The sequence below is a fragment of the Sapajus apella genome, unplaced genomic scaffold, assembly GCF_009761245.1.
Source record: "Sapajus apella isolate SASKATOON/1434 unplaced genomic scaffold, GSC_monkey_1.0 scaffold4, whole genome shotgun sequence".
Lineage (NCBI taxonomy): Eukaryota > Metazoa > Chordata > Mammalia > Primates > Cebidae > Sapajus > Sapajus apella.
The window spans coordinates 19,223,653-19,242,814 of record NW_022436944.1 but is presented as its reverse complement, the minus strand read 5'-3'; the positions used below and the strand labels follow the sequence as shown (position 1 = coordinate 19,242,814).

The 19,162-nt window shown below is 36.0% G+C and overlaps 1 protein-coding gene across 1 annotated transcript in view; it reads left to right on the top strand.

The window, feature by feature from the left end:
* Positions 1–1,164: 1,164 nt before the first annotated feature.
* CPB1 (carboxypeptidase B1) overlaps positions 1,165–19,162 on the top strand; it is a 46,801-nt gene continuing 28,803 nt past the window's right edge. Inside the window, exons 1-3 of the mRNA XM_032263821.1 lie at positions 1,165–1,230; positions 16,867–17,107; positions 17,215–17,290. Of these exons, the coding sequence (XP_032119712.1) occupies positions 17,037–17,107; positions 17,215–17,290 (147 nt within the window). The 5' untranslated portion in view covers positions 1,165–1,230; positions 16,867–17,036. The remainder of the gene's footprint in view (positions 1,231–16,866; positions 17,108–17,214; positions 17,291–19,162) is intronic.

Genomic DNA, 19,162 nt, shown 5'->3' with positions numbered 1-19,162 from the left:
AACTAAATTGTGTGTGAAAATTACCTTTTATAGACTTTAGTGAATGCCTTATACAAACAACTGAGGGCTGATTTCAACTGCCCACTGCCAAAATAGCCCTCTGTCCCATCTGTTGGATGTACATATCATTAAGACTTTTATTAGCCTCAGAAATAGAGAACTCATTTTATGGTGTTAGCTAAAAACCTGCAAAAGTCCTTGAAATGCAGCACTACTAGTCCCTGGTAACCACTGTGTCTGAGCAAATGTTGTTAAAGAACTAGGTTGGCATCAATATTAACAGATAAAACTGCCTCCAAACAAGAGCAACAAAATGTAATTTTATGTCTGTAAACTCATACTTTACATTAAACTATTCAATGAAAATATATTCTATTGCCTTTCCAAGAAATGAAGAGTTTTTAAAATGTAGGTGTTGAAATGAAAAGTAAAATGTCTTATTCTGTTTATTACTAATTTGGTAAGAAAAATACTTGTCAAAGGACACAAAATTTCAGTTAGACAAAAAAAAAGTAAGTTTGAGAGATCTGTTATACATCATGCTAACTACAGTTAATAACAATATTTTGAATATTTGAAAATTGCTGAGCGTACATTTTAAATGCTTTCCTCACCAAAAAAAAAAAAAAAAAAAACTAGTATGTAAAATAATGCCGGTGTTAAATATCTTAATTTAACCATTCCACAATGTACATACTGTATCAAAACAAGTAATACACCATAAATATATTTAATTTTTATTTGTAAAGTTATTTCTAATTTACAAATAAAAATTATATAAAAGAAATAAAAGGAAATTTCCTCAGAAGCACTAGGAAAATCTAAATTCTTAATGAAACCACTGGGGAGTAAAGACATGGCATAAGAGTTACCATTAGAAGAAATCAAGAACTTTCTTAGAAAAGTTGTAAGAGGTTTAACCATTAGGGGCCCAGGGAGAAGTAATGATCTTTACCAGAAAAGGAGAATAAAATCATGGAAGCCTAATATGGCTTTTTACAGTTCTGCTTACAATTACACATTAAACAATTTACCCCTTGCAGATGAGTTCCTAAAGCCTGCTGAGATGTTGCACTTGGAGAAACGAGTACATGCTGTTTTTTCTTCTGTTGTGGTTTATTTTTATTAAAACAAAAAACTTACAACTAAAGACAAAAATTCACTTTTGCTGATTTTTTACTCTTTCCAGGAAGACCAACAGCTTGGGCGAACATTTGTCCAATGTTTGTAGTAAGTCTGATCATAACAGACAATGGCTTAGACATTCATGCCCAGTCAGTGTCCTATGGGCTGGAATTCATAAAATAAAGGCACCAGATGGCATACCTAAATTTCATTTGCTATTTGATTTATCTTTGTGTTACCACTCTGAAATGCAGATACCAAATGTTTATCTAATAACGCTGTTAGGAAATACAAGACCATGCTTCAAGCAAGTATATCATGGAATCTGATGCTAGACTATCAATCCTGAGAATGAAAACTGTAGCTCATCCACAGAGGCTCTCTGCTTTGACTAAGTAGGACCTGTCAATAGCCAATACTCCATGGATCAGGGAAGGCATTTCATGTGGTTTAGAATCACTATGCTGGCAGTAATACAATACCAGAGACCATCAAGAGGAAGAATGTGCCTTTGATTCTGTTGTTCCCATTTGAAATTAGAGGGGATATTTTTGTGTGCTTGGGCCTTATCTCTTAAAGTTCACTGAGAAAATTGATGCTTTGTTTAATTGTTGTGAACACTTTTCCTTGTGAGTTCTTCTCTTGAACACCATGCCACTGTCTGATTGTCCATTGGCATTTATACATCAGACCAATATTCTGGAACACCACATACTAAAATGAAAACTTTTTGAGTCTGTTACCACTTTGGCAGCTGTCAAAATAATTCCTGCTGACATCATGTTTAACAGACTTGCCTCCAAGTCAGATCAATGTTGGGAGCATCATGCAGTGCTGCAAAATTAGGTCATTAATTGTGAAGCAAGCACAACCCTTCTTGCATTTGGAGATCAAAATTCTGACATAAAAGAAAATTGAACAATCAAAACCTCTGGAATTGTCTTTAAATCTCAAACAAGGTGTCAATTTAGCCATTTAATTCTTAGAGTTCTTTGGAAGGATTTTTATTACATATAAGTATGGTAATATAACACCTAGTTTTCCAAAGGAACTATGAAACATTCCAACATTAAAATACTTCACTCTTAAAGGGCAAAAATCCATGTCCTAACATCTATTGCACTGATCATGCAGAGCACTCAAATGCCAGCTTTTTCAAATGACTCCAGGAGAATTTATTGTCAACCTGTTTCTCTCTAATATCAACCATGGTGATTACAGGTTTGCTTATAAAATTACCTCATGGTAATATAGAGGAAGAAACTAGAGTCTCAATGATTTAGAATTGGAAATAGAAAAAAAAATCTGGTAGTTACAACTGGATTGCCAAATGACAGCATCACTGGTGTTATCTGTATGCCTGGGGGTTGCCCTTCCAAACTAATTTTAAAATAAATTGAAATTGAACTGGAGCCATGCAAAGTAGAACAAAGACCTTTTTGAAGATTCACATCAGGAAAATAGTAAACAGGTTGTCAGAAAATATCGACATTTGAATTGACTTTATGCTTTTATTTCCTACCCAATATGGCATTTCATATTATTAACGTTTATTTATTAAAACCCTGCCCTTTCCTCAAAAGGTTTTAAGGAGATTTAGCATTCTGTTATAGCATTTTAAGAATAAAAATAGTTTCCCCTTACCTTATAAACTGGAATAAAATGAGTATTTCTCACATTTGAATAGTAGAAATGTACCTCTTTTTATGTTTGTTTCCAAGAAAGATATTAATATAAAAATATATAATTTATTTAATAATTCAAAATACCTGGGAATTTTTTTTCTAAAATTTATCACCTAATACATGAATCAAGGATTAGAATCTTAAGATGGCCTATGAGAATTAACAAAGATAAATGTAGGAACAAAAGCAGGTTGATTTATTTGGCAGCATTCCAATTTACCTCCCCACTCTTCTACCCTGATTAATTGCCCTCAGCAAGGAGCTGGAGCCTAGTTATGCTGCTTTCTTAATTCCTGTTGATGGAGTGCTGATATAAGGATAGAAAGAGAACCAACTGCCTTTTAACTAGTCCATTCTTCATGTACTAATCAATCATAACTTGTCCATTTTAATTATCTCCCAAATTCCAAATAGAGATATGCTTACAGTTTCCAAATATTTACATGATTAAATATGTTTTCCTTGTTTCAATAAGGAACCTCAAATTGATGACTCAGGTGGTAAGATTTATGGAATGAAGCTGCTGTGTTTATCTCCCAGCTTTCAAAAATACTGGTCTGCAATTCAGTAACAAACAACATTCCCAGCAGAGATATGTAGACTATGCCCATTAATGATGATGATCATGTTTGGAAATAAAAATAAAAACATATACCAACATTAGTAGATGCCAAAGAGGAAGCCAGCCAAGAAAATGTTTACTAGCCTCTCTCTTCATAGTCATAAAAAGAGAGTTTATTCAAATATTAAGTATAATTATACAAAACTAACAGGCCATAGGTGCACCTGTACAACAGTCTGTACATTTGCAGGTTGTTTTTGCCCTCCTTGGAGCAATACCAGCAGATCAGGTCATCAATCAGTTATACCCATCAAGTTACAGAGAAATTCTGCCTGCCTCACAAGCAACTGGACAGATCAGTTAAGACAGGTGTATAAAATGAGAATTTTTACTGAATTGACTGAATCAATTGGTTGTTTTGACTGGATGCAAAAAAACAAAAGCTAACTCTTTTCTGAAATAACTCCCCATTTAGGAGCTTGCCTCTTCTATTATATAAAATCCTATTGCCTTTTAAACATCGGAATTGAAAGAACAAGGTTCTATTTTCATGGTAAATGACCTAGGAATTGATGATAGAATATGATGATGATGAAGGAGGAGGAGGAGGAGGAGAAAGAGGAAGGGGAGGAGAAAATAATAATAATAATAATATGAGAGGAAAATAATTTTTCCTTTTTCAATTGAGATGGATCTCAGTAACAAAAGATAGATTAACAAGAGAAAACAAAGCAGAGGTTTATTGACATGTATACTTCATATATACATGGGGGCTACCCAAAGTAAAATGAGTAAATCTCAAGAATATACATCTAAGAGGGCAGACTAAATACCATCATCCACTTAAACAGAGAAAGTTGTACTATGCAGGTTTCAATAAATGCACCTCTATTAATAACACTTTCTAGTGATTTAGAGCCATCCTTCTCTTCCTGGTACAAAGAGGAGATAATCATAGAAAAGGAAACTTTTTAACAGATGTAATTTTTTTTACAAATGGATAACTTCTACTCTATTTTTAAAACTTCTCCTATGTCTCTTGTTTCCCATAATAATCAACTCAAAATAATCTTTATGCTAAAGAGGCATATTTTTAGGTGGCATATTCTGTTCTTCTAAAGTCATATTTTGGAGTAGCATTTTCTGAACTTCGTCAATGATAATAATTCAGGATTTCTTTTTTCAATTTTAGATTCAGGGTGTACATGTGCAGGTTTGTTACACAGGTGTAGTGCATGATGCTGAGGTTTTGGCTTCTGATGATCTTGTCACTTAAGTAGTGAACACAATACCCAATAGGCAGCTTTTCACCCTTTGTCCCCCTCTACCTTTTTCTTTTTGGAGACCCCAGTGTTTATTGTTCTCATGTTTGTGCCCTTGTGTGCCCAATGTTTAGTTCCCACTTATAAGTGAGAACATGCAGTATTTGGTTTTCTGTTTATGCATTAATTTACTTAGAATAATGACCTCCAGTTGCATCCAAGTTTGTTGCAAAGGACATGATTTCATTCTTTTTTATGGCTGTGTAGTATTGCATGGTGTATATATACCACATTTTATTTATCCAGTCCACCACTGATAGACACCTGGGTTGAGTTCATGACTCTGCTATTCTGAATAGTGCTGCAATGCACATACAAATGCAGGTGTCTCTCATTAGAATGATTTATTTTCCTTTGGGTAGAGCCCCAGTAATGGGATTGTTGGGTCAAATGGTAGTTCTTTTTCTAGTTCTTTGAGAAATCTCCAACCTGCTTACCATAAGGGCTAAACTAGTTCGCCTTCCCACCAACGGTATATAAGCATTCCTTTTTCTCTACAAATCACCAACATCTATTATTTTATTGCTCTAATTATTTTATTCAGCACATGTCAACCTTATATTGCCAAAAACAGCACATCCTTCATCTAAATTTTAAAATCCCACTTTCTTTTTTTTCTAATTTAATTTTTTAAATTATACTTTAAGTTCTGGGGTACATGTGAAGATCGTGCAGGTTTGTTACATATATATACATGTGTCATGGTGGTGGTTTGCTGCATCCATCACCCTGATACCTATACTAGGTGTTTTTCCTAATGCTATCCCTCCCCAATTCCCCCCTTTGCTATTCCTCTCCTAGTCCCCAACCCCTAAGCCATGGTATGATGTTCCCCTCCCTGTGTCTGTGTGTTCTCATTGTTCAACAACCACTTGTGAGAACATGCAGTGTTTGGTTTTCTGTTCTTGTGTCAGTTTGCTGAGAATGATGGTTTCCAGTTTCATCTATGTCCCTGCAAAAGACATGAACTCATCCTTTCTTATGGCTGCATAATATTCCATGGGGTATACGTGCCACAACTTTTTTATCCAGTCTATCATTGATGGGCATTTGGGTTGATTCCAAGTCTTTGCTATTGTGAACAGTGCCGCAATAAACATACATGTGCATGTGTCTTTTAATAGAATGATTTATAATCCTTTGGGTATATACCCAACAATGGGATTGCTGGGTCAATTGATATTTCTATTTCTAGGTGCTTGAGGAATCACCACACTGTCTTCCACAATGGTTGAATTAATTTTCACTCCCACCAACAGTGTAAAAGCTTTCCTATTTCACCGCATCCTCTCCAGCATCTGTTGTCTCCTTATTTTTTAACGATTGCCATTTTAACTGGGGTGAAGCGGTATCTCAATGTGGTTTTGATTTGCATTTCTCTAATGACCAGTGATGATGAGCTTTTTTTCATATGTTTGTTGGCTGCATAAATGTCTTCTTTTGAGAAGTGTCTGTTCATATCCTTTGCCCACTTTTTGATGGGATTTTTTTTTCTTGTAAATTTGTTTAAGTTCTCTGTAGATTCTGCAGAGTAGCCCTTTGTCAGATGGATAGATTGCAAAAATTTTTTTCCCATTCTCTTGGTTGCCAGTTCACTCTATTAATAGTTTCTTTGGCTGTGTAGAAGTTCTTAAGTTTAATTAGATCTCGTTTGTCTATTTTGGCTTTTGTTGCCATTGCTTTTAGTGTTTTAGTCATGAAGTCCTTGCCCATGCCTATGTCCTGAATGGTATTGCCTAGATTTTCTTCTAGAGTTTTTATGGTGTTACACCTCATGTTTAAATCTTTAATCCATCTAGAGTTAATTTTTGTATAAGGTGTAAGTAAGGGATCCAGTTTCAGCTTTCTGCATATGGCTAGCCAGTTTTCCCAAGACCATTTATTAAATAGGGAATCCTTTCCCCATTGCCTGCTTTTGTCAGGTTTGTCAAAGATCAGATGGTTGTAGTTGTGTAGTGTTCTTTCTGAGGCCTCTGTTCTGTTCCACTGATCTATATCTCTTTTGGTACCAGTATCATGCTGTTTTGATTACAGCAGCCTTGTAATATAGTTTGAAGTCAGGAAGCATGATGGCTCAAGCTTAGTTTTTTTTGCCTAGGATTGTTTTGGCTGTGCAGGCTCTTTTTTGGTTCCATATGAAGTTTAAGGTGTTTTTTTTTTTTTCCAATTCTGTGAAGAAAGTCATTGGTAGCTTGATGAGACAGCATTGAGTGTATAAATTACTTTGGGCAGTATGGGCATTTTCACGATATTGATTCTTCCTAATCATGAGCATGGGATGTTTTTCCATCTGTTTGTGTCCTCTCTTATTTTCTTCAGCAGTGGTTTGTAGTTTTCCTTGAATAGGTCCTTCACATCCCTTGCTACTTGTATTCCAAGGTATTTTACTCTCTTTGTAGCAATTGTAATGGGAGTTCACTCAGATTTGGCTCTCTGTCTATTATTGGTGTATAGGAATGCTTGCAATTTTTGCACACTGATTTTTGTACCCTGAGACTTTGCTGAAGTTGCTTATCAGCTTAAAGAGATTTGGGGCTGAGACAATGGGGTTTTCTAAATATACAATCCTGTCATCTGCAAACAGGGACAATTTGATATCCTCTCTTCCTATTCAAATACCCTTTATTTCTTTCTCTTGCCTGATGGCCCTAGCCAGAACTTCCAATGCTATGTTGAATAGGAGTGGTGAGAGAGGGCATCCTTTTCTTGTGCCAGTTTTCAAAGGGAATGCTTCCAGTTTTTGCCTAGCCAGTATGATATTGGCTGTGGGTTTGTCATAAATAGCTCTTACTATTTTGAGATACAATCCATTAATGCCTAGTTCATTGAGAGTTTTTAGCATAAAGTGCTGTTGAATTTTGTCAAAGGCCTTCTCTACATCTATTGAAATAATCATGTGGTTTTTGTCTTTGGTTCTGTTTATGTGATGGATTACATTTATAGATTTGCAGATGTTGAACCAGCCTTGCATCCCTGAAATGAAGCCGACTTGATCGTGATGGATAAGGTTTTTGATATGCTGTTGGATTCAGTTTGCCAGTATTTGATTGAAGATTTTTGCATCAACATTCATCATGGATATTGGCCTGAAATTTTCTTTTTTAGTTGCATCTCTGCCAGGTTTTTGTATCAGGATGACGTTGGTCTCATAAAATGAGTTAGGGAGGATTCCCTCTTTTCGTATTGTTTGGAATAGTTTCAGACAGAATGGCACCAGCTCCTCTTTGTATCTCTGGTAGAATTTATCTGTGAACCCGTCCGGACCTTTTTTTGGTTGGTAAGCTATTAATTGCTGCCTCAACTTCAGCCCTTGTTGGTAGGCTATTGATTGATGCCTTAACTTTAGATCTTGTTATTGGTCTATTCAGGAATTCAACTTCTTTCTGTTTTAGTCCTGGGAGGGTGCAAGTGTCCAGGAATTTATCCATTTCATCTAGATTTACTGGTTTATCTGCATAGAGGTGTTTGTAGTAATCTCTGATGGTAGTTTATTGAGATTGGAGGTGATATCCCCTTTATTATTTTTATTGCATCTATTTCAATCTTCTCTCTTTTCTTTTTTAGTTGTCTGGCTATAAGTCTATCTATTTTGTTGATCTTTTCAAAAAAAAAAAAAAACAGCTCCTGGATTTATTTATTTATTTATTTATTTATTTTTTGAGATGGAGTTTCACTCTTGTTACCCAGGCAGGAGTGCAATGGCACGATCTCGGCTCACCGCAACCTCCGCCTCCTGGGTTCAGGCAATTCTCCTGCCTCAGCCTCCTAAGTAGCTGGGATTACAGGCACGCACTACCATGCCCAGCTAATTTTTGTATTTTTAGTAGAGATGGGGTTTCACCATGTTGACTGGGATGGTCTCGATCTCTTGACTTCGTGATCCACCCGCCTCTGCCTCCCAAAGTGCTGGGATTACAAGCGTGAGCCACCGCGCCCAGCGATTTATTGATTTTTTGAAGGGTTTTTTTTGTGTCTCTATCTCCTTCAGTTCTGCTCTGATCTTAGTTATTTCTTGTCTTCTGCTAGCTTTTTAATTTGCTTGATCTTGCTTCTGTAGTTCTTTTAACTGTGATGTTAGGGTGTAAATTTTAGATCTAACGTCTATATTTTTTGACTTTTTAACAATAGCCATTCTGACTTGTGTGAAATGGTATCTCATTGTTTTTAATTTGCAAATCATTCAGGATTTCTGAAGGAATAATTTTCAGATAAAAATGCTCCTAGTTGTTAAAAATATTAGACAAATTAAATTGAACAAAGTTTATTGAGCAAAAAAAATTCGTAAATTGGGTAGTCTCTTGAGCCCGGAGTAGGCTCAGAGACTCCAGCACAGCCACATGGTAAATTTACGAACAGAAAAAGGAAAGTGGCACACAGAAAACGAAGGTGAACTATAGAAACAGCTAGACTGGTTACAGCTCAGCATTCACCTTATTTGAACATGGTTTGAACAGTTAGCCCCCTTGGGTTGGCCAAAACTCAGTTATTGGCACAGTGTAGGTTATGGTCTATATATATCTCTATTTAGTTTGTAGCTCACTATGTACAGAGAAACCTATAGGCCAAACTTAAAATACGTAGCTTTAGGCTAAACTTGATTTAGCATACTCAATATCTAACAGACACAAATACATGTACAAAGTACTTGAACTTCTCCAAGTAATTGGAACTGTTTCCTCTGACTTAACAGGAAGTACTCATTCTCTGATTTATCTCTCTTCCCTGGTATCATCTGGCCATTTTAACAGAGAGGAAGACAGCCTTCTGTTTATTCCTTACTCATCAGTCCTAGGTAGCACTCAGGTTGAGAGAATGGTTTTTCCAGAATCATCATTTGGCCCAGTTGTTAAACTCACACTCTAAAACAAACAAAAAAAAAAGAGTCAAGAGAACTACTCCTTTAGTTTTTGTGCCTGTTTGTCTGCCTGACACTGCAAGTTTAAAGAACACAATTAAGCCCTTTCCATCTCTGAATACCCCATAGCACTTAGCTCAAGAACCTTAACATTGAAATCACAATAAATTCTTCGGTTTTGAACAAGACAGACCACGAATCCACAGGGCCAGATCTTTAAGTTCATGTAATTGTAGATATAAACTCTGTCTAAAGCTTCCCAAAATGTATTCTCAAAATAAATGGTCTGAATTGAAGCTTTTGAAGAAAATATTCCACAGCCAAATGCGCTGGAATCATAGGAGTGGTCCTAAGTCTTCTAATTTCAGGTGGACTTGGTTATCCCAACCCTTTACTGTGAGATATGCTTGGGAAATGGCTGCATGGCAGAGTCCTTTTTTGATGATTTGTAATGCATGTTAAAGACTCCAAGACACCTTACACTAAAGGAGTTTGTTCTAGTTTAAAGCAAATATATTTGACCTCAGAAGCCTTTTCTACTTAATATTATGGAATGTTTGGGGAAATCCTCTTCCAGGCATTGCCTCATAGGAGGCAGAGACAATTCCTACCATCGAAGTTAAAGTCAGACTCTCACTTTCCCAGCCTCCAAGTTGCAAGGGCACTGACCCATGACTTCCGCTTTGACTTGGAAGCTGGTGACAAACAGAAGTGAGGATTCCTCAAGATCTCCTCTGAAAAGGGTGGCAACAGCAGCAGCAGTAGTAGCTGTAGTAAGTATTTTGCGTGGAGTTTATGCCAGAGTTCTAGGAATGATCTCCTTACCCTGGCCTGGCAAACCAGCACATCCCATCATCCTGACCACAAGAATTGGTTCAAGATAAAGAGGCACTTGTCTCAAGTTGGTCCACTGAGATTCAATCTAAAGATTTGGTTTAGAATTTAAAGTAAAAAGAAACTGTCTTTTCAATGGTGTTACCAACCCACTAGGATGCAAAACTGTACCTATTAGTGGCCATCCTGTTACTACATGGCACAATTGACCAAAAAGAGACCTAGGCTTAACAAATATTGTAACTGTCCAATGGGTTCATTTTTCTCACTGCCCAGATAGAGTCAATTTATCAAGACAGATGAATTGCAATAGAGAAGGAGTTTAATCTACCCAGAGCTGATGGAATGGGAGACTAGAATTTTACTATTACTCAAATCAATCTCCTGAAAATTTGGAGACTGGGTTTCTTTTAAGGATAATTTGTTGGGTAGGGGGTTAGGAAGTGGGGAGCACTGAGTGGTCAGGTCAGAGATGAAATCATAGGGCATCAAAACTATTTTCTTATGCTGATTCAGTTCCCAGATGGGGGCCACAAGATCAGAAGAGCCAGTTTATTGATCTGGGTGGCACTAGCTAATTCACTGAGTGCAGGGCCTGAAAAATATCTTAAGCAACAATCTTAGGTTTTACAATAGTCATATTATCCCTAGTAGCAATTGAGGAGGTTTAGAGTCTTGTGGCCTCTAGCTATGTGGCTCCTAAGCCATAATTTCTAATCTTGTGACCAATTTGTTAGTCCTACAAAGGCAGTCTGGTCCCCAGGCAAGAAGGGAGTTTATTTTAGGAAAGGGGATATTATCATCTTTGTTTCAAAGTTCAACTATAAACTAAGTTCCTCACAAAGTTAGTTCAGCCTACACCCAGGAACTAGGAATAAACAAGAAGAGCTTGGAGGTTCCATGCAAAATAGAGTTGGTTAAGTCAGATTTTTTCACTGTCATAATTTTCTTGCTGTTATACATATATACTGCAAAGAAGTTCCATTATCATCAACTACACCTGTGATGTCAGCACTATTGCTAAACTTTTTAGTTATATAAATTAAAAGTTCTCTCATTTAGCTAGTTTACTTTTAGTTTTTGTTGCAAACAAGAGCAAACTTAGGGAAGTGAAGCAAAGAAAGAACCCAAATTGGGGTGATGGATTGCAAAAGCTGAAGCTAGAAAGACATTAACAGGAGACAAATCTAAAAGGTAAGGTCAGTGGGGAGGAAAATATATGAAACAGAACAGTGAGCAATGAGTTAGAATCTGGAAGAATCAGCAACAGAATAAAATGTGATGTACAAAGCAGATTATGTTAGGATAATTTATAACAAATCCATGAATAATGAACAAATGTGATGTATCATTTTTGTGGTACCCAAAGCATAGTGTAAAAAGGACATCCCATGTGTCTACGACCATATCACTCAGCCAGCTGATCTCAGGAAAAAACATTTTATGTGTACAATCACTCAATCATTAATTCTAAAAATAGAGAAGATTCTAAGAAGCTCAAAGGAAACTGTCAATTCTAAGAATACATACATGGGTGAGGGTAAGATTATCTTTTGACTTCAGATAAGTTTATAATTTTGATTTGATGTAAATTTTCATGACCGAAAGAGAATTCTGGAAGGTGTGTTTGCTATTAACCCAAGGGAAGAATGAAATTTGACCTTCCTAGGAAAGCAATATTTGTCTTAACATTACTCTCCCTATAATGTCATTATTAACAATGCCAAAATAATTTGGCTTTCTTGTGAAAATGTCAGATTGTCATTATTTCCATATCCTTCCACTCAACAAAATACCTTGCACTTGCTAGAAAAACAAATTAAAATGAATAGGACAGTCTGATACCTCAAGGAGCTTGTAATCTCAGGGAAAGGAGAAAGATTCACAAATATTCAACCAGAATACAAAAATAAAGAAACAATATGAAGAGGTAAAAACAAAGCACTATGAGACTGTGCGGAGAAGGAAATAATAACACCCCCACACGCAAAAAAAGCAGGCTTGTCAAGTCAATGAACTGCCTGAATTTTCAACTTTTTAATCAGTTGTATTGATAAAGTATCAATATATTGACTATTGATATCCTTTATATCCAGAAGGTTAGGTAATTGGGCTTTAATTTGTTTAATAAAAACATTTTCATCAAAGCATTCGGAACGTCAGAAAAACAGCTGTGGTATTCGTTAACTGAACAACAATTATTTTATGTAATCTGTATCAGAGACAACTGAAGATTAAAAAAAACTACCATCTTCATATATAACTAATTTGGGCTGTGCACTGACAAGAACCTACTTTAAATTTCCACACCCACTTACAACTCTAGTACTGTAGCAGGCAACATTAGTGTCTATTGAAAACACAACTAGGACAGGACAATCTGAAGATACATTTAGTAGTGTATTAACCATACAGAAAAAGATAGCATGCAGTTTAAAAACATATCTTAGACAGCCTTACCTTTCAATTTTTTCTTTAAAAGGAGTGAGTTTACAGGGGATTTAAATGCTTTAGAGACAAGGGAAACAACTTGTGCTAGAGCCAATTTATTTATTATCTTTTCATCTTCCCTTTTTCATCTTTCTCCTCCTCGTCCTTTTCATCTTTCTGGTCTTCCTCTTTCTTCTATTTCTTGTTGTTCTTGTTTTTTCAGCCTTAATGACTGCCTTTTTTGCTGCATCAGGCTTTCCTTAGCTCAGCGTGCAACAATGTCCTTTTCATATTATTCTTTCAGTTTCACCGCCTTCTTTTTGTAAGGCTACTTGTCATCTGCAGCAGTGTTATTTCCTATCTCTCCCCATTTCTTTACACCAATGGATAGGCTGAAATGTTCTCCTTTGATTTGGGGGCAATACTCAGAACAGAACAGGAAAAAGGCTGAAGGTGGCCTCTTGGGTGCATTATGATCCTTGAACTTTTTTTTCCCATTGTAGGAAGGAGACAGGTTTTCATTTCCTTTTCACAACAGGCTTTGTCTGTCATTGTCATGTATTCAAATGTTCCTATCTCTTTAGCAGAGAGGGTCTTCCACTTCTCTGAGTGCTTCTTAGAAAACTCTGAGAAACTGACTGAAGCATTTGGGTGCTCTGGCGAATTTGCACAAATAATGTATATGATGACATTTTGTCTCTTGGCGTCTTAGGTTCTCCTCTGCTTATGATTGGTTATTTTTCCTCAGTGAGGCACAGTCATCTAGTGCCTGTCCAGCTCTCACTTGTTCTAGCACTTTCTCTATGGATCTCAATGTACAGCAATGGCTCTTTAACTTAAAAAAAAAAACTGTTTATCATAAGAAACAAGGAAACAAGCCAAAAACTGAGGGACATCCTCCACAAAAACTGACTAGTACCCTCTAGAAATGTCAATATTATGAAAGATAAAGGCTGAGGTCCTAGTCCAGATTAAAGAACACTAAAGAGGCATCCTAGATTGGATCCTAAGTCATACACACACACAAAATGCACTAAACACCATGTTAGCCCTGGGAGGCATTAAGTCAGCCCCAACTCACTGGCCAGGATGTTATAGATGGTAGAATTACCCTAGACTTCCTCCTTGCTGGCCATGGTAGAGTTTGTGCAATAGTTAATATTGTTAACAATAGTTAACAGATAATAATCTGTTGTACCCAGATTATTGCCTCAGGTGAAGTGGAACAGTCAGTGCTGAAACTTAAAGAGAAAGCTTCCCGGTTTCTAAGGCAGACATTGACGGTTTAGACTATTTGTTCCACTGGTTGGGTCCAGAACCCTGGGGAGACAAGGCTGAGGTGAGTGTTGCAGATTGGCCTCATGATGCTGATTGAAGTCCTATTAATATTCATTTTAATTAAATGCCACATGAGACAAATCAAATGGATTTAGTTTCAGGTCATGTCAGTTGGATTAATCAGAATGACCAACAGAGTAGCATATTTGTTGGAAAATTCAGTCAAGAAGGTGTAGAAAGTTGTACATGTGGTTGAGAGACAAATCTCCTTGGGTATCTCTGTCTTTTCATATGTTGGGACAGCTTCTATTCTAGACTATCTTTTCAAGGATATTTGTGGAGCAAACAACTTGTAAAACATGGATAGTGTCTCCAAAGCAAAGGAATTATTCTGTTTGCTATCCAAGATAATAAAGCCAATGTCTCCTCTAAGGTAAAGCTTGGGAAAATTTACTATCAGCCTCCTCAAGATTTGGAATTCCTTAAGCTCAGTGTATACCAATTGTGATACAAACTGGTATACATGGCAGTTACCTGGTCCCACCTGCACATCATCTCTATGGGACCAGGAAGTAAAAGAACTGAAACAAACACGAAGCTCATGCTCCTTGCTGTGTCAAGAATAATAAAATCCTTTATTTTTCTGATCTAGGAGTTTCATGCCTTCTGACAACATCTATGAAACTGTGTCAGGATAACTTGCTATACTGCAGGTAGAATAAAATCTAATTTTATTGACAAAAACCCAAATTAATGGAGAGAAATACCATATTTTTCAATTGAATGATATCGGTTCTTCTCAAATTGATCTACTGATTCAATGCAATCCCAATCAATATCCTAGCAACATTTTCATGAAAACTGACAAAGTAATACTAAAATATATAGAGAAATGTAAAGTACTTAGAATAGCCAAAACAATCCTGGTAAAGAACAAAGTTGGAGGATTTATGCATGCTCTGATCTTAAGACTAACTATAAAGTATAGTTATCAAGATATTGTGGTAGTTTTATAAAATCAGACAAATAGATCAATGGATCATAAATAAAAAGTCAAGAAATTACTCGACAAATATATGGCCAGATGAATTTTGACAGAGAAACCAGTACAATTCAATGAGGAGAGACAAGGCTTTTCAACAAATAACAGTGGGACTACTGAATATCCATATTTTTTAAAATTAATGACTCATATCTTACATTAAAGACTCATATCTTACATAAAGACCCAAAACCACAAATCTCCTATAAGAAAACATAGATGAATGTGTTTGAGACCTTGAGATAGGCAGATTCCTTTGAAAAAAAAGTAAAGGCACTAATTATAAAAGAAAAATGTTGGTAAACAAACTTTATCAAAATTGAAAATGCCTGTTCATCAAAAGATAACATTGAAGAAAATAAAAATGCAAGCCACATACTGGGAAAAAATATTTGCAACATGTATTTCTAACACAGGTCTTGTGTCCATACTGTATAAAGAACTGCTACAATGCAAGAATTAAAAGACAACCAATTTCTTTAAAGGTAAAAGACTTTAATAGATGCTTCACAAAAGAAGATTTACAAGTGGTCAATAAACACATGAAAAGATGTTCACCACTACTAACCATCAGAGAAATGCAAGTTAAAATTAGAATTAGATAATACTTTATACTCATTAGAAATACCAAAGTTAAATACTAAAAATAACAAAATGCTGGAGACAACACAAAGACACTAGATACTGATGGAAGCTTAAAATGGTACAAACCATGAGGGAAAACATGTTTAGCAGAATCCTATTGTGTTAAACCTATATTTACACTGTTACTTAGCAATTCCATTCACGTTTACCCCTTAAATGAAAAATATGCCAACAAAAGAACTTGTACAAAAATATTTATACAGCTTTATTAATAACACCAAATTGGAAACATTATAAATATCTATCAACAGGAAAATGGCTAAACAAATTGTGATGTACTCATACAATGGAATATAGCTTGCTAATAAAAAGGAACAAGCCAATAATACCAACAAGGCCAAGCATGGTGGCTCATGCCTGTATTCCCAGCACTCTGGGAGGCCAAGGCAGGCAGATCGCTTGAGGCCAGAAGTTCGAGGCCGGCCTGGAAAATACAATGAAACCACATCTCTACTCAAAATAGAAAAATTAGCCAAGCATGGTGGTACATTCCAGTAATCCCAGCTACTTGGGAGACTGGGTCACAAGAATCGTTTGAACCCAGGAGCTGGAAGTTGAAGTGAACTGAGATCACACATCACTACACTCCCATCTGGAAAAGAGAGCGAGACTCTGTCTCAAAAAATAATATTAATACTAATAATGATAATACAAACAAAAATACTAAAAAATCTCAAAAATATTATCTCGGATAAAAGAAGCCAGACACAATTGAATACATATTGTATAATCTCATTTACATGAAGTTTAATACAGGCAAAATTAATGTATAAAGCTAGAAATCAAAGTAACATTTGCCTGAGAGGAGTATAGAAATAGACTGGAAAAGTGCTCAAGGGAACTTCGTTAAGGTGATGGAATGTTCTATATCTTATTTGGGATGTGTCTTACATGGGTTTATATATTTGTCAAAATTCATGAAACTTTACACTAAAATCTGTATAATTTACGTGTGTAATTCTCAATTCAAAATGGAGAAAAAAATACAAAATAGATTTTATTTAAATCTAATTTACTCCCAGCCTGTTCAAGCACTGATATCCAAATTAAATAAATTGAATTTGAGAGTATTTACTCTATTTCCACAGGTGTTGAGAGAGATACCCTTTCAGACTTTACACAGCTACCAAGGCAACAATGCCAGGAAAACTATTAATCAAGGTATGATAGCGCCTGTTTGCAATCAGGAGAAGAAAGCAAAGAACACTCTGGATTATAAAAGCAGATGAGAACTACCTACTACACCTAGTCAGACACAATGTTGGCGCTCTTGGTTCTGGTGACTGTGGCCCTGGCATCCGCTCATCATGGTGGTGAGCACTTCGAAGGGTAAGTAAGCCATCCTTAAGGAGCAAGTCCTTCTTCCTTGCAAGCCTCAAAATTTGGACACATCACTCAATTTAAATTTTCTGTGCTTCTACTATCTCATCATTCAGTGAGAAGGTGTTCCGTGTCAATGTTGCAGATGAAAATCAAATTAACATAATCCGCAAGTTGGCCAGCACCACCCGGGTAAGTAACCATTTAGATTTAGTTCACATATAATTTAAAATCTTAGATTGCACTGTGATTCCAACAATGGAAAAAAATAACATGAAATGTCAACTATAGCACTTTTGGTAGCAAGAAATAAAACCTTGGAAAACATTTAGTGCCATAATATCTTCTTTTTCTGCCTAAATTAGATTGCCATAAGCCCTGTAGTATTATAAATCCATGGTAACTTTTAAAAGAGCTGACAGCGTGACAACTAGATGAGTTGGAACTGTCACGAAGGTCATAGAACATCTAATGTGCAGTCACTTTCCTTCTAAGGCAAAAGAGAAAAATGATCAACTTGGATATTACTGAAAAACTGGGCTTTTGTCCAACTTCAAATTCATTTCCACATCCCATGTATCATCTGTCCTCTTTGATTTTCTTTCATTCCAAATCAAACAGCTTGTGTTTTCATGACCTTGATTCAGGTCTCCTTAATGATATGACGTGAGGGGGAAAAGGAAGGTAAAAAGCCATGAGTGATTTTCATACTTTTCTTTTGCTTTCAAAAACCTGACATCTCTGTGCTACTCCTTTTTTTAATCCAATATATATGAGGTGAGAACTGACATTTTAAACTGTATATACGATGTGGCAGGAAGCTATTGCTGACCACAATTACAGTAGTTCCACTTGGGCCTATGCTGTTTCTTCTTAAATTTATAAACTAAAATAATCTGCAAGCTTACACACACACACACACATACATACACATGAATAGTCATTTTGTAGCTTTTAAGGCATATAGGAAGAAAGAAGGTGGAAAATGTCATAATCACAGACTCAGAAGTTAAAAATTGAAAGAAATATAAATTATCTATTCCAGCATTCCACTCAAATCTGGAATTTCCTTCTGGGAAACAGCATCCCTGGTTGCTACCCCTGATAAAACCTTGAGTACTTTGAGGAATAGTTTGTATACGACTTGTTGGAATAGCCAACTTGCCTTACAAATTATTCCAACTGTTTTCTTCCTTATTCTGAGCTGAAGGCTTCTTTCTCTAACTTTGACCCATTGGGCTTAAGTATTGTGTTACCCCTAAGATTTATCTTTTTCAGACTTTCCATAATTTTTCTTATGGTTTACAGACTCTTGATCATTCTGCTCACATCTAGATACAGCTCAGTCTTGTGTCTATACTTCTTTTTTTAAATGTAGCTACCAGAATTGACAATGGGCCTCCAGGTGTGCTCTGATTAATACATACTACAGGGCCATTACTTGCCTCCATTTGTAAAGCAGACATTTATTAATGGTGCCCAAGATTCTTTCTAGCATCTTGAGCAGTCATAGAACACTATTAGATTATATTAAACCTGTGTTCAATCAAAGCCATTAGGTAATTATTTTTCCTCACATGAATCACACTCAAACAGGGTATCCCTCCTTCTGTGCTTACCTAATTGACTTTTTTCACCTAAATATAGGATTTTAGATTTGCACTTTTAAGATGTGTCTTGCCAGCCTGTTTTCAGCATGTTGAGATCTTTTAGAAAACTAATTCAGCTATCCAGGGAAATAATTCTTCCCCCTAACTTTGTATCTCCAGCAAGTTTGATAAGCATACCTTTGCGACTTTTATCCTTGTCACTGATAAAATATTAAGTAGGTCAGGAGTCACAGAATTACAGGCTTTCTTCATGTTTCACTCATTCGGTTCATATTTATCATGAATCTCCGATGTGCCAGACAACATAGTGTTAAGCACTGAAGTGATTCATTAACCTATTCTCCGGCATAAGTTTACTCAACTACCCAAGCTAGGGGAGTGTTACCTAGAGGTAACTCTGCCTGATGTTTTCTGGTTTATAAAGAAAGATATCAATGCAGAGACTTCATTGAAT